General features: G+C 37.3%; 1 protein-coding gene across 1 annotated transcript; it reads left to right on the plus strand.

The window, feature by feature from the left end:
- The first annotated feature begins 5133 nt into the window (after positions 1-5133).
- LOC122669441 (beta-glucosidase 18-like) lies at positions 5134-12787 on the plus strand. Its single transcript, XM_043866206.1, has 12 exons — positions 5134-5330; positions 7613-7679; positions 7819-7877; positions 8827-8902; positions 8982-9056; positions 9164-9251; positions 10093-10342; positions 10626-10741; positions 10822-11071; positions 12034-12136; positions 12243-12351; positions 12503-12787. The coding sequence occupies exons 1-12, from the start codon at positions 5208-5210 to the stop codon at positions 12723-12725; spliced, it is 1539 nt and encodes a 512-aa protein (XP_043722141.1). The 5' UTR covers positions 5134-5207; the 3' UTR covers positions 12726-12787.
- Positions 12788-15033: the final 2246 nt, after the last annotated feature.

Genomic DNA, 15033 nt, shown 5'->3' on the forward strand with positions numbered 1-15033 from the left:
AGAGGGGGCGGAAATGACCACTCTACTCCTACCCGAACACACTACCGAAGTGGGATCCATCCCCTTCTATTAAAGGAACTTGGGGAGATGGAGCGAGCAAGAATTGAAGCAGATAAAAATACGATAGAAAATAAGATGCAAGCTGACGTCATTCTGGATGTGAAAATGGACCTTAGACACAAAATCGAGTGCTGAAATGTGATTTTGTACTCTGATACACTTACGGTGCGTTTTAAACCGATACAACCTACCGTAACCAGAGCGGACTATAACACTTCACATTTCTCCCTCTCTTTCCCTTTTCATGAGACTTACAATCCCTCATCTATCCCCACTTTCTACAATTAGCCATAGACTAGAGAGAGGCAGGTGACATACAGCCTCTCTCGCTCAATAAATTCAACTGATAATCGAAACAGGGGTGGGGAAAAATATCCATCACATGCATCCATCAAACACCAACCATTCAACCTACCATTCTTCTTGCATAAACTTTTAGATCCTTTATTCAAGGAAACCCTATATTGGTTGTCTCTTTCTTTCAATCAATTATAAGTTTGAAAAAGGTAAGAGATCAGCCAATGGAAATTTCAAAAGAGAAAGAAGCCCCCACCCCAAAAACCCACAGCCACTAGTATCCAAAAGAACTGTTGTCGTGATTCAAACCTTCCTTGAAGGCTTCAATTCTCCAAGCTGGTAGGGCTAGTGTCTGCCTAACTCCAGCAGACCCTTATGTCCAATTGATTACACATCTTTATCAATTTTGAAGTCCGAATTAACTTAATCAGTTTTTTACTTCTAGTCACTCCTCACTAAAAACCTTCTCACCTCACCGTTAGATTTCTTTCAATAATGGGCCAAGGATCCAGATCTTCTACGGCGCAGTTGCATGTCCGGCCTGTGCTGCGCAGACACAGGGTCACCCGCAATGACCGCCTTACCCCCTCTGGGGCAAGGTGCTCGAGCAAAGGTAAGGCGGTCATTGCACGTGATCCTTTGTCTGTGCAGCACAAACCGGACGGGGCTGCGCGCCATAGAAGATCTGTTTCCTGGAGCCAATGTTTAGTAGTAGACTTCACAATAACATTTGATTGGTCATCACAACCCCAAGCCATCAAGAGTCCCAAAGAGTGTTAGTATCAATTATCAAACCTACCATCCAACTTTCTTTTCGGAAAGGAGTATCTTTTGTTTGGGTCATAGCCAGCCCCAGTGCACGAGGCTCCCACCATTGCGGGGTCTGGGGAGGGTCATAATGTACGTAGTTTTACCCTTGGCTTTCACAGAGAGGCTGTTTCTAGCCATGTGTCTCAAAATGCCTTAGCCAGCCCATGACATCGCCACCCTACTCAGAAAAAAAAATATACTAAAAAAAATCAATCCTATGTAGTCCCAAGGACTTTAGTTTTTTTTTTTTTTTTTTTTGATAAAAAGAAATCATTTATTGAGAACGTGAAATCTCATGGCTGAGAGTTACATAAGTCAAGTATCTATGGAACAAAACTAGGCTACATTATCGTACACTTCACTGATAGAGCCTTCTTTGCCAAAATGGTTGTTGGTAACAATTAGGGTAAATTACACGTCACCCGCTAGTTTTCAAACGAAACTCAAATCACACCCTGGTTTTTGAAAATACTCAAATCACCCCTTGTATTAGACCCCAATATAACAAATTAATCCCCACCGTTAGTTTTATGTTGTTAAATGATGATGTCAGCCAGTTAAATAAATTTAAATCCCTAAACTACCCTTGAATAGTATTGCTTTACGATTTTACCCTTGTAACTAAAAACCCCAAATTCTATCTATCGTCTTCTTCACATCACTCTATTCCTCACACCAGCAAATCAATCTCAATCTGAACTTCATCGGAGAGAAGAACGAGAATAAAGAACAAGAGAATCAAATCACCATGGAATAGCAATTGACGATCTCACCGTCCTTGAATTGATCACTAATAGTAGGGTCGTTACCGATTGCCGTACTGTTCTCGCATTCCTTACGGATGTTGTGGCGGATGTTGGGGGCAGAGGCGATGCCATCACCACCGGATTCAGCATCACAAAAATCCTCAAACCCTCTTTTCCCCTTCAAATGGCGCCTAAACTCACCCAAGAGCCATCATCGACTCACCCTTCTCAGTCCTAAGGCATCCTATATCAAGTTGCTTCCTCTGATCGCGGTTTCATCCCCAAATCCTTTCGACCCCAATCCCCCAATCAATTGGTCACCATTGTGAATCACGTTTTTACCAAAAAAAAACCATTGCGAATCGCGTTGCCGGTGAATTTTCTCGTCGTTCTTTAATGCCGTTTCTCAACGAGGTTCAGGTTCATCCGTTTGGGTTCCCTCTTGCAGACTCGTAGGCTCATGCAGTTCATGTGATGTGGACTTCCCACTTGCAACCCTCCTCGTAGCTTGGTCTACCACAGATGGGTGCTACAGTCCCGACATTATCAAGAGTGTCCTGCCATCAGTCACCCAAAGGTTTATTTTCATGTTTGCAGTTGCACCCTTCTCTTAACTTTTTTTGACTTCGTTCATTCTCCTAAATTTAGGTCGATTTTATATTGCTTTATATGACCTCCGATTGTTAGTATAATTTCTATTTCATATTGTAAAGATCTTTTGGATGGCTTGATTCGTACTTTGGATAAGATAAAATAATTGTCCATTTCTTTGTATATTCCAAAATATGCTGCAAAGAGAAGAATGTTGTATCATTTGGGAACAAGATGGATATCTGTTAGTAATTCGTTTTTGTAGTCCGGCGAGTGCGGCGAACGTAGGCAATCCTAGAGTGGAGCAAAGCAAGGGTTGGAGGGTGGAAGGAGGTCAGGTAAGTAAGGGTTGGGCAGCCCCTGAAGCAGTGGCGACGACGAGATTGATTGAGAAGAAAAGGAAAAGGAAGAGAATGAGAGTAGCGATGGCTATGGATTTGTAGGGTGGCATGGTGGGTTAGGGAGAGAGGGTAGAGTGAAGAGGAAGAAAGAAGAAGGGTAAATATGTCATTTTAATTTTTAATTAGATTTTAAGTAACACTGTTACTGTAGAGGGGGACTTTTAAGTTTTTAAAAAAACCAGGAAATGATCTGAATTTCGATTGAAAATCAGGGGGTGAAGTGTAATTTACCCTAACAATTAGGTATGAGGAACAGTGCATGGCCATCTCAAACTCCAATAATTCCTTTAAACAGTTAAAACAACTAAATTTTATTGTTAATCAACTATTTCACTGAATAAAAAAAGGGTTTTTAACAAAAAAAAAAAAAACTACAAAAGGGCAGAAAAGGCGAAAGAAAAAAAAAAAATCTAATTGCACTTTTGGTGAAATAAAAAATGGGATTTGGAAATCATTATAATCATTCCATCGATTCTGATTCAAAATCAATTCATTTCTCCAATTCCATTTCGATCATTTAAACCATGTATCCCAATGGGATCGTGTAATTTATAATTCAATAATTACTACAACAGTACAATTCCCAACGATTGGAATCATGTTAATATGAACCATGTTTTGTCCAATTGCAACTGTTTCAAACATGATTATAAGAATGCATATCAAACGCTGCCTTAGTAATAGAACGATGAGTGATTTGGATAATAGGGCCGATAATTTACTAGTCAAATAGAAATGTAAGGTGTATTTATGTGAAAGGAAAGTGGTCTCTCTGAACAAGCAATGCAGGCTACGCCAGTGGCCAGTCCTCTCTATCTCTTTCTTCTCAATTTCTCTAATTCGATGAACCGTGCTTAGTATTCTCCATTGACGGGCTAACACCATCTCTTCGTCTCAGAGAATCCTCTCCCTTATGTGAATTTTGAATGTATCATGTCCATGGCACCATAGTTACATTCTTGTTAGATATTTTTTCTAGGAAAAATGATAGTCATGCTGCCGGTATCATGTGCCCTGTCACACTATTTTTGTACCTGGCAATCTCTTTCCCTGACATGTGAACCCCTTGTATACCAACTATGCGGCGACCCCTCTTTTACTCTCATTTGCTTGGCTTGAGAGATTCCATTTCATATGGGCAGCACGATGATCCTAGCATTTATTTCTATTATCTTTTTGGGAGCACGCCATCCGCTCCAAGCAAGTGGTAGACACACAAGGGAGGGGGTGGGTGTTGGAGGTTTTTCAACATAGTGGCATTGGGAATAGTCCCACATCGGAAACATAAATTTGTTTTCTTGGGTATATTTGATAAAGCACTATTTGTTGATTAAATTAATAAATACAGTGAATGTTATGGTGTATGTGGGGGACTTTCGTCCATGCACGTACACGCACACGTGCGGTGTGGGTAGTAGCGGCGTTAATGACGCACACACTTAGCACTTAGCACGCTTGCATTGAGATCTGATCTGGACCGTTCCTTTTGATCCAATGGTCCAATTTGAATCTGGATAAGGTCAATGTATGTAGTTGATCAACAGTTATGATTGTTATATTTTTTGACGATTTAGATCGTACAGTTATGATCTAACAGACCAGATTCAAAGATGGAATGATCCATCTGTTGGAAACAGATGCCAAATGGCTTATTAATACCCAAAGGTATTTCAAATTTGAATAGATATCCAAAACGTTCTTCTCCTCCCTCATTCTCAAAGGTGATCTTGCAGATAATCTATTTTACTGTAGGAAACAGATATCTCTGCTACTGGCTTTTCTGTTTCTCAAAAGGTTTTCAGGCATCGATCTTGGCTTCGTTTGTGCAATACGTAGCCAAGATAATCAACAAGTTTGGGCTTCATTGTATCTTGGGAGACAATTCGTCTGTAATCTATTTGCATCTGGAAGTAAAGACGAATTTTGTCTTAAGGAAAGCGACTCTATAACGCGCCTTGAAGATTCAAGCCAAATCCTGTTCTAACAGTGGGAACAGTCATGGGCAGGGTCTTTTCATTAAGAGGAGAGAGAGAGAGAGAGAGAGAGAGAGAGAGAGAGAGAGAGAGAGAGAGAGAGATGCAGACACATGGCTGGGCAGCCCGATGGAATGCCCGACGACATTCCCAGCCTTTTCCCTACCCATTTTTATTTTTTTTTTGGTTAAATCCTTTTTTGAGGGGGTGGGGACAATCTTTCCCAGTCTTGGAATCTTTTCTATATAAACTTTCCCACCGATCCAATCAAAAAAACCTGACAGAGAAGAATGAAGAGTAGAGTCATGTAGAAAGAAGGGGATTAGAAGATGAAGAGAGCGGTGTTGGTATCTATTTGGTATCTTCAACTAATTCCATTGATAAGTTGTGTGGTGGATCGGAGTCAGTTTCCTGCAACATTTCTTTTTGGGACAGCTACATCTTCTTATCAGGTAAATAACAGTAACAGAGAATTTCTATTTCTTAGTCTTAAAGTTTCCATATCAGAGTCAATTAAGGCCATCTAAACTGTTAAACCCAACAAGAAAAGTGACCCCTAGAAACCTCTTCTCCCCGTTCTCTTTTTCTCTGATCTCTCTTCTCTGCATGTGAGATAATTAGGTTTGGGACTTAAGTTTGAGTTAAACAATTAACCTTTTTTTTCTTCTTCTTGGAAGTGTGTGCGTGTGTGTGTTTCCAATCCAAAGTCAGCTAGGATTGTTAATCTGGAGAGCCCATGTCCCTCTCTGTCTCTCTAGGCAGAAAGCTTAGAAACAGGGGAGGGCATGAAAAGAGGATTAGTAATAATAGAGAATGAAGAACAGGAAGGATTGGAGAAGGAAGGATTGAAGGAAGGAGGGTTCTTCTGTATGGAATGGAATCATGCCATACTTACCATGCTGCTAAGAGCAGTGTTTTGAGTTATTCCAATCGAGTGGGAAGCTGAGTTAAAAAAAAAAAAAATTCCAAGATGGCGTGTTTTTTAGGTAGTGAAAACATCAAAACATCAGAAAAGGATTCTGTCCAACCGTGGCAGGAGCTGAAGCGTCCAACCACCGAATCGTTATCCTCTCTTGTCCGCTGCCCAGATAGAACCGTGTTGTCTCCTCACATGGGATGTAAAATGACGACCTAACCCCCTGCCTGAACACACTGCTCCGACGAGTTTAAGTTGTCATTTCGTACCCCCCATGTGAGGAACAACACGGTTCTTTCTGGGCTGCGGACAAAAGAGGAAAAAAATTCTCCCACCCCCTCTAAACAACAGCAAAAACAGGGGTAGGATGGTCCTTCTCTCTTTCTGACATTTTCTGTTCCATCTTTTTTGGGTTGGGTTTTGTTAAGATAATCCTTCGTTTTTTTAGGACAAGGAAGGTGACCCTTTCGTGTCCATTAATTAATGGGGCCCAATCATTCCAGCACAGTGTCCCATACAGATGAGTTAAGACAAAAAAATACGGGCAACTGGCAAAGGGACAGAGTACATACTGTTGATGGATATACCATTGGCCCTTGCTAGAGGGATGCAGCCACTATGCAGGGAGGGTTCTCTATCCTTGTCTTACAGGCTAAACTTTTTGTTACATGAATCCTAATGGGTGGATCAGCCTGGCAGTGGATGGGCAAGGCGGCTAAATATGGTCCATGATATAGTCAGGAAAAGGGCAAAAGCATGTACATAGTAGTAGTACATGCATTGTTTGAGGAATGGGAATTAGATCATGGATCGGATTGAAATCGGTTGAATCCATGGTTTGAGGCATCAGTATCATTATCGTATCGCCTATATGCGTATCGGTTTTGCAAGTAATCGACTCTGATATTGTATCGATAACATATCGGTGACATGATATAGACAAGGGGTAAAATGTTCAAAAAACCAATTTTTAAGACAAATTTGTCTGATACGATCGATCGATGCTGATATCGATCTAACACCGTATTGATTTCTAAGTTGACCAATACCCGTTCCGGATACTGTGCACTAAAACCATGGTTGGATCTGATTCTTGATTTTGCCCAAATTTTGGGGTTTAGATTGATTTTAGCTGATTCCATTCCAGATTAATTTCCTCTAATCTTGAATACACACTCCTTTGACACTCTCTCTTTCTTGACATTCAGTATCACTTCTTTCCTCCTTGATCATGTGGGCTTCCTGTACATTAATCGTGTGAGGCATTCCTTCTTGTGCGCTCATTGGCTTGGTGTGTGACATGCCAATAAATGTAGACAGCATGTAGATCCCCCGTCTAGGAAAAATACACCACATGTACATGTGTCTATGTTTATATATAATATGGCAAAAATGATTTCTAATTAGACCACCCGTCCAAGGTTACATTGGTGGCACACCTAATCACATCATGTGGAAGAATGAAGTGGCAATCCCAACTCTTGGATATTTAGGAAATTGTATATATTCTTTATTTTAAGCCAGATATTGAAGAATTTGACAAACAGATTCTCAAACTGCTTAATTTAAGAGATTGATAACGTAATAAATTTTAGAGGGACATTTCCTCGGACTCCCAAGTGCTAATTTGGACAACAGAGGATTTCCCATATCAAATGGGGTGGTTTGGAGAAGAGAGAGAACGAGTGGGCCCCACTTTTATATTTCTTAGTGTGACCAAATTTTATTTTAGCCTGTTTTGGTTATGAAAGATTCAATTCAATTCAAAGAAAACAAGTAAACAACAGTGATTGAAAAAGTTTGATATTTGCTTTCCAGATCGAGGGTGCTTACTTAGCGGGTAACAAAAGCCTTAGCAATTGGGATGTATTCACTCACATACCAGGTGAGATTTTTATTCCTCTCTCTCTCTCAAACAAATTATTTACCTTTTTAATTTATAAGGTCACCACTATTTTTGAAGAGAAGAGCTTTTAAATAGATTGAAGGTTTATTTCTTTTATTAATTTCATCATCTTTTTAAGGAAAAGTTATGGACGGAAGCAATGGAGATGTTGCAGATGATCACTATTATCGTTACATGGTAAATCATCCCCCCCCCTATTAATTACTCTTTCAAACAACGTAGTGCTTGGTTTGATTTGAATTAAAAATCACAATTCTCGACGTTTGATTTAAAGCAATGGTGTAACTTGTTGTCACCAAAGTGGTGAAGTGAGAAGTTGTAACTTTTTATTGATTGCCCCTCTTCTTATTACTAAAAGTTATTTAATCTAAGGGTAAAAAATATTTTCAAAGTGATTTATCATTATGTTTGAACTGTCACTATCTTTCACATTTTTCCAGTACACATATGAAATGATAGAATTTACCGTCATTGAGAAAAAACTGTGTTACAAGGCAAAAAAAAAAGGTTACAATTTTATTTTCACCAACTTTGATTACAACAAGATTTTCCCTATAAAATATGACTAGGTTCTCTTCAATATTTTCAGCCTTTTTTTCAGCTTAGGAGATTACTTTAAGATTATGTTTGGATATCAAGAAAAGAAAAAAAGATAATGAGACAAAAATCATGATGATGTAATGATTAATTTCTCTGTCTATCTCTCTTTCTTGGCACCAAAGAAAGTAAGGGCGGCTGGGTAGTTGATTGTCGTTTAGTCAAGGCAGACAACACTGGCAGTTTATAATTGACATGTTGTAGCATATTTGGTGGTTATAATTAAATGTTAGCTTCAATTAAAGTCTAATACAAGGTCATCCATATGGTTGAGTTATATCATGAATTTTAATAGTTGATCAATCAAAAAGAAGATATATCAAACTAATAATTCGGATCGGCCATAGGAATCCTCCTTGTGATTAAATTGCAACTGCTCGCCTAGCTTACCCTAGTTGAAGAGGCATTTTATGAAAATATTGTCTAACTTAATTCCATATTTGCATCTTAGTTGGAAGGAGATTAGTACACCCTTTCGCTAACATTTAAGAATATCTTACTAAGAAAATCTATGAATCATATCAAACAGGAAGACGTGGAGTTAATGCATTCCCTAGGAGTAAATTCTTACAGATTCTCAATTTCATGGTCTAGAATCCTCCCAAGTGAGTAGCTATACAACTAATTTTTTTACTTCTCACCTTTAAATAGAGAAATTTACATGGCGTACTTGTGATATATCAGGAGGTAGATTTGGAGGAGTTAATTCTGTGGGAATTGAATTCTACAACAACATTATAAATGCTATCTTGCTCAGAGGTAATTAAAATTCAATACTAATGGTACAATGAAAAAAATGCAAAGGCAATTCACTAATTGTCACAATATTTTTTATTGACTTAGTTTCTATTTTACTATTGAATTAGGGATACAACCATTTGTTACATTGAACCATTTTGACATTCCTCAAGTACTTGAGGATCGATATGGGTCATGGCTAAATTCACAAATACAGTAAGTCTCTAACATATTTGTTTCCCCCTCATTTTATAAGGGTTTCTTTGTCTTTTATCATGGGGGATTAGGATTCAGTAGACCCATCTGATGTCTTAGATTAATTAGTTAGAACTTTGGGTCTTTATAAATTTTTATCTATAGAAATACTTTTACATAAAGGTACATAGTGGTTTTGCTCCTAAGCTATTTGTTTTCCTCTCATTTGTTTTTTTTTTTATTTATGTAAAAAACATAGTTGGAAAACCTAGTCATGATTCGTGTAGACTAGGCCAAGGTAAAAAATGACGAGACTTGGTTATACATCATCTAAGTCAAATACGACTTGATATTTTTAGCTAATTCATGACAAACTTGGCAAGTTCAGTTGTTTTTAAAAAAAAAACCATAAAACTGATTCACTTAGAAACTAAGTTGAGTAAAATAGTGAATTTGTATTTTAAAATAGTATAAAAGTCTCGACTCTCTTCTCTTGTTCAATGGTATAAACTCAAAATGCACTGATATGTGATTCTTTGATTTTTTTATTTTTTATTTTCTGTATTTTCTAATTTTTATTAATTTATATATATTTATTGCATTAAAAAATTAAATACATTGTAACTCGCCTTGACCGGGTTTGACAAGGCCGAGTCATCAAGGTTTTTTGAAAAACGAGTGGAGTCAGAAAACTTGATTTTCCAAACTATAAAAGGTGGAAAAAGGGATTTTTTTTTTTAACATTAATGCAAAATCTAACATTGTAAAATAAGAAAAACTTTATACGGAGTAAAAATTTCATGTAATAGATACTAGTAAATTTTGAAATATTTTTCATAAAAGTTATTCTACTTGCACACAGGCAGGATTATGGATACTTTGCAGAAGTATGTTTCAAAGCTTATGGTGATAGGGTGAAGTATTGGAGCACATTCAATGAGCCAAACATGACAATCACATTAGGTTACCTTAGTGGAGATTTTCCACCAAACCACTGCTCACAATCTACCATCTGCATATCTGGGGACTCAGCTATTGAACCATACATTGCTGCACACAATTTAATATTATCACATGCTACTGCAGTTGATATCTATAGAAAAAAATTTCAGGTAACAAACAAATTAATTAATCCATGTTTCATGTTTATGAAATATTTGATAATAATTGTATAGGCTGAGGTTTTCTATGCCGCAGCGCAGCCTTCGCCTAGACACATGGGCCTGCCATTCAGGGGGGCAGGGTGGTCATTTCACCTACTCCCATGTGTCTAGGCGCAACCTGCGCCCCTGGCACAGGGAACAGTTGACCTAATTATATATTAGCTCTATATGTAATTAGAGAATAATTCTTGTTTAGCACAAGCTTACAATATAATTTTCTTATTTCAACAAGGCCAAGCAAGGTGGTATGATAGGGATTGTACTAAATGCAGCTTGGTATGAACCACTCAGAAGCATTCCAGCAGATCATTTGGCAGTTCAAAGAGCTCTTGCTTTTGACAATGCTTGGTAATTATATAAATTCTATTATTTTATAAAATTAATTTCTTTTTGAAATATATCCCAATCCATTTATTTTATATTTGTAGGTTCTTGGATCCTATAATGTATGGTGATTATCCTCCTGAAATGCATCAGATTTTGGGTAATAGGTTACCGACATTTTCGATGAAGGAAAAGGATAAGTTAATGAATAAGCTGGATTTTGTTGGGATTAATCATTATACAACAAAGTATGTGAAAGATTGCTTGTTCACTCCATGTAATGTGGGTACTCTTCAAGGGGATTCCTTTGTGTATTTCACAGGAGAAAGAGATGGTGTCCTTATTGGAGAGCCAGTAAGAAATAATCACTTCAATTATATTGATTCCTATTCCAGTCCCAAGAGAATTTATCAATTGTTCTCATGGTTCAAAGAATCGGATTGGTTTCGGTTGATTTGAATCAGAATCAGAATCGGCTGACCTTGATTCCAATTGTACCTGATTCTCAAACCTCTTTTTAGAAGCACGGCCATGAATGCACTTAGATCTTCATATTAGTTGGCAAATACTTAATAAATTACTAAGCCCATTAACGATGTTAATATGTTTTCAAATGAGGGAGGGTTTTGTGTATGACCGTTTTCGGAAATCAAAAGCTTCGTAAGGGGGGTGGGTTTGGTATTTTCAAAGTGGTTTTATCTGCATCTAAGGGTTTTAAGTGCATGATGCACAGTCATACATGAAACCTTTTGCCATATTTTAAATTGAAATATCATCATGTATCTATATATCCATCCATCCTACATGTCATTGCTTTATGTGTACATGTTCAAATATCGTATGGGTTATATTTTGGGCTTGGGCTTGGGCTGGGCTGGGATAGAGGTCAGTGCAACCCAACCTTGAATTGGACTTGGGCAGTTGGGCCAGACCAGAAAAATTAGGTTAATCAAGCCTCAGTCTGGCCAAGCCCAAGTTTTTTTTTTTTTTTTCTTATATTTTTATATTTTTTTAGAAATGTACCTAATTTATGGGAGAGAGAAGGAAGAAGAAAGATGAGATCAAGACCTCGTGGCAGGATAAATCTGTAATTTTTTGGTTATACAGTTTAGCTTCTAAGACTACTTCTGACCATAAGTGTAACTATCTCCCTGTCGATGATGTACAGTTTTAGTCTTTGTTAATATATATTTTTTTTCATCAAAAACAAAAAAAAAAAAGACCTCGTGGTAGGATGGGCTTTTACTCTTTACACTTCTAACAAATGCGTTAGGCCTGCCTGCCCCTCCTAATCATTTTTTTTTTTCATTTTCCAGATGGCGATGTCAGGCTACTATGTGGTTCCATATGGTATAGAGAAGATTGTCTTATATTTTAAAGAACGATACAACAATACTCCCATGTTTATCACAGAAACTGGTATATATATATATATATATATATGACATACCAAAAAAAGTTTTTTTTTTTTTTAATTCCTATATGTTTTTTTTTTTCATGAATACTTGGGTTTGTTAATTTGCAGGGTTTCCACAAACAAGTTATCCAGGTGCTTCTGTTAAAGACCTTCTCAATGACACAAAGAGAATAGAATTTTTGAATGATTACTTAACCTTTCTTGCTAAAGCCTTGAGGTACATATTAATACTATGAATAGAGATTAATATATAAATTCTTTTTCGTAATTTTGTTATATTGTATCAATGTATTTTAAGGCGGTGCTTGGTATGCATTCTAGGTTGATTTCTTGGACAATAAAAACATATTTATTTTTTAATTTTATAGGGATGGTGGAGCTGATGTGAGGGGTTATTTCATATGGTCTCTTATTGACAACTTTGAATGGTTATTTGGATATACTTTGCGATTTGGGCTTTATTACGTGGATTGGTTAACACTAGAGAGAATACCCAAATTATCGGCTACATGGTATCGGCAATTTCTGAATGGAAACAATATCCTCAACTACATGACTTTTCCATCCAACTCTACTTACCATCCTAGCTAATGCTAGATCGATGTATTATATACAATGTGATAATGTACATTAATTACTTGATTTGTAATTGTTTATATCCAAGCTTATATATGGCTGTATTCATTAATTAAACTATTAAAATTGAGATATTTTGTACTAAGATTGGTGAAAATTGTTCAATGTTTTACTTTCCGAATTGATTAATCAATTATCATCTAATGGCTTCAATGGTATCATTATTCCTATAGTTAAGATTAGCTTAGCTTAAATTGGGGAAAATCTTGTTCATTCCTTACAAATAGTACATGTCTTAATTACGCAATATCAGTTAGGATCGGATCGATTTGTTTTTAGTACAACCTCATCTAGTTGCAAGGGAAATAAAGAGAAAGGAAGTGAAATCAAATCAATAAATCTACAAGAAAGAAAAAGATGCAAATAATGATAAATGACCCCACTTACATCTCAATGACCCAAAATACTTATGATCCAAATCTAATATGGAACAAGAGGTCTCAAACTCAAACCTAGCTAAGCTATATTGTCCTAGCCTCGAGCTAGTTGTGCTAGCAGCTGTCCTCTTGTCTAAATCTAATATGGTTGTATGGATCCAGATCTGGGCAACAAGGCCGTCCAATGTGCACCGGACACCCTGCCGTGTTGCAGAGGAGCCCAATCCATGATTGAGCCAAAAGTAATAAGATTTTGGATCTTCTCTTTGTTTATATGTAGATTTTAGGCTTTTGCTTCGATGAGAGGGGACCCAATCTAGTTAGAACGTGGTAGCTCATGAACGAAAATTAAAATCAAATTGAAATCCCCAACACATGAGGAACTATTATTATATAGGGCTCCTGTTCTCTGTGCCGCAGCACAGGCTGCGCCCAGACACATGGGCCTGCCACTTAGGGGGGCAGGGTGGTCATTGTGTCCACCCCCATGTGTCTGGGCACAGCCTGCACCCCCAATACACAGAACATTCTCCCTATTACATAAGTTACCAATCAACGCTTTTCAAGACTTTCATAAACCTTACTTGCCAAACCCAAACAATCTACCATTCAAAGTTGTAAACCACATGCATCTAACTTTCAAGCATTGCCATGTCCGTACCAAGCAGTTAGATGTTGGTTTTAAGTTTTAAGGTCTTCACATTAATTAATAATTATTTAATTTCTTCTTAATGTGACAAAATCAAAATTGGAGGTGATAGCGATGCGGCAGATAATAACTACTCTCTTTACTTGGTATGCAACCTTTTCCATGTATGCAAGGAGAAAGGGCACCTAAAAAATAAGTGGTCGATGTCTTCCACAACGTTCCAACATAATCAACAATTTGAAATACTAATATTCCTATGTCGCATGAAATCACGAGTGGGTGAGGTACAAATCAGAGCATGCCACATGTTACAGTTGTGTCTTGAGATATGATGTTTAAATTAGACAATATTCCACCAAGCGGTAAGGCTACCTTTGGATCAAACCGACCCCTAAGTAGAGACTGATGTGAAATACTTAGATGACGACAAAATCCATTGAACCTCATCCCCACTACCAATAGGACTTCTGGCGATCAGTTGCATCTGATTCCAAACATGAGCAAAGGTCAACATAAGCAGGTGGGTTGGAGGGTGTAGAAAGTATATCAGAATTCAATTCAAAGTGCATGTAACATTACAAGATAAAACAATTAAGTAACTTATGTTATGACGGTCTGCAAATGAGGGTTGTTTTCAATCCAACCAAACAATCAATAACACCATATTTTGTTAACCACAAAATTCAAACGTTCATGCTTGGAGATTAGGTGAGAATTTAAGGAAGAGGAAAATGGTTATCTACTTATCCATATTCAACTTTCTCCTAAAATAAGTTTCTTTCCATGGAAAAGGGTAAGTCATCCCTCTCATTCATGGACAACGACACCCTAATCCAAATTAGTCTCTGTTATCCTTGTGGTCAGACCGACACCGCACTAAAGATCAGACCTACAAGACAAACAATGCGTTTGAATGTCACTGTCATACAATTGAAGCTCTAGATCTACTTTGGAGTTTGGATAGCAATGGCATATGCATTTTATTGTGGACGATACCATCATAGTAAAATGAACCAATTGTCCTTAATAATGGATACCTAACTCTTAAACAAGTAGTATCAGAGCCAAGGTGTAGTAATCTGAATCCAAAACCTGAATCTTGTCCTGCCCAATTTAATTAAGTCACTAACTAACAGAAATTGGCCAAAATATTAAAATTCATAATAATCTCACATTGAATGTCAATAACCCAATATCAAGATTTATAGGATTCCTTAATTAAGTCACTAATCCTTCA

Source organism: Telopea speciosissima, chromosome 7, assembly GCF_018873765.1.
Source record: "Telopea speciosissima isolate NSW1024214 ecotype Mountain lineage chromosome 7, Tspe_v1, whole genome shotgun sequence".
Taxonomy (NCBI): domain Eukaryota; kingdom Viridiplantae; phylum Streptophyta; class Magnoliopsida; order Proteales; family Proteaceae; genus Telopea; species Telopea speciosissima.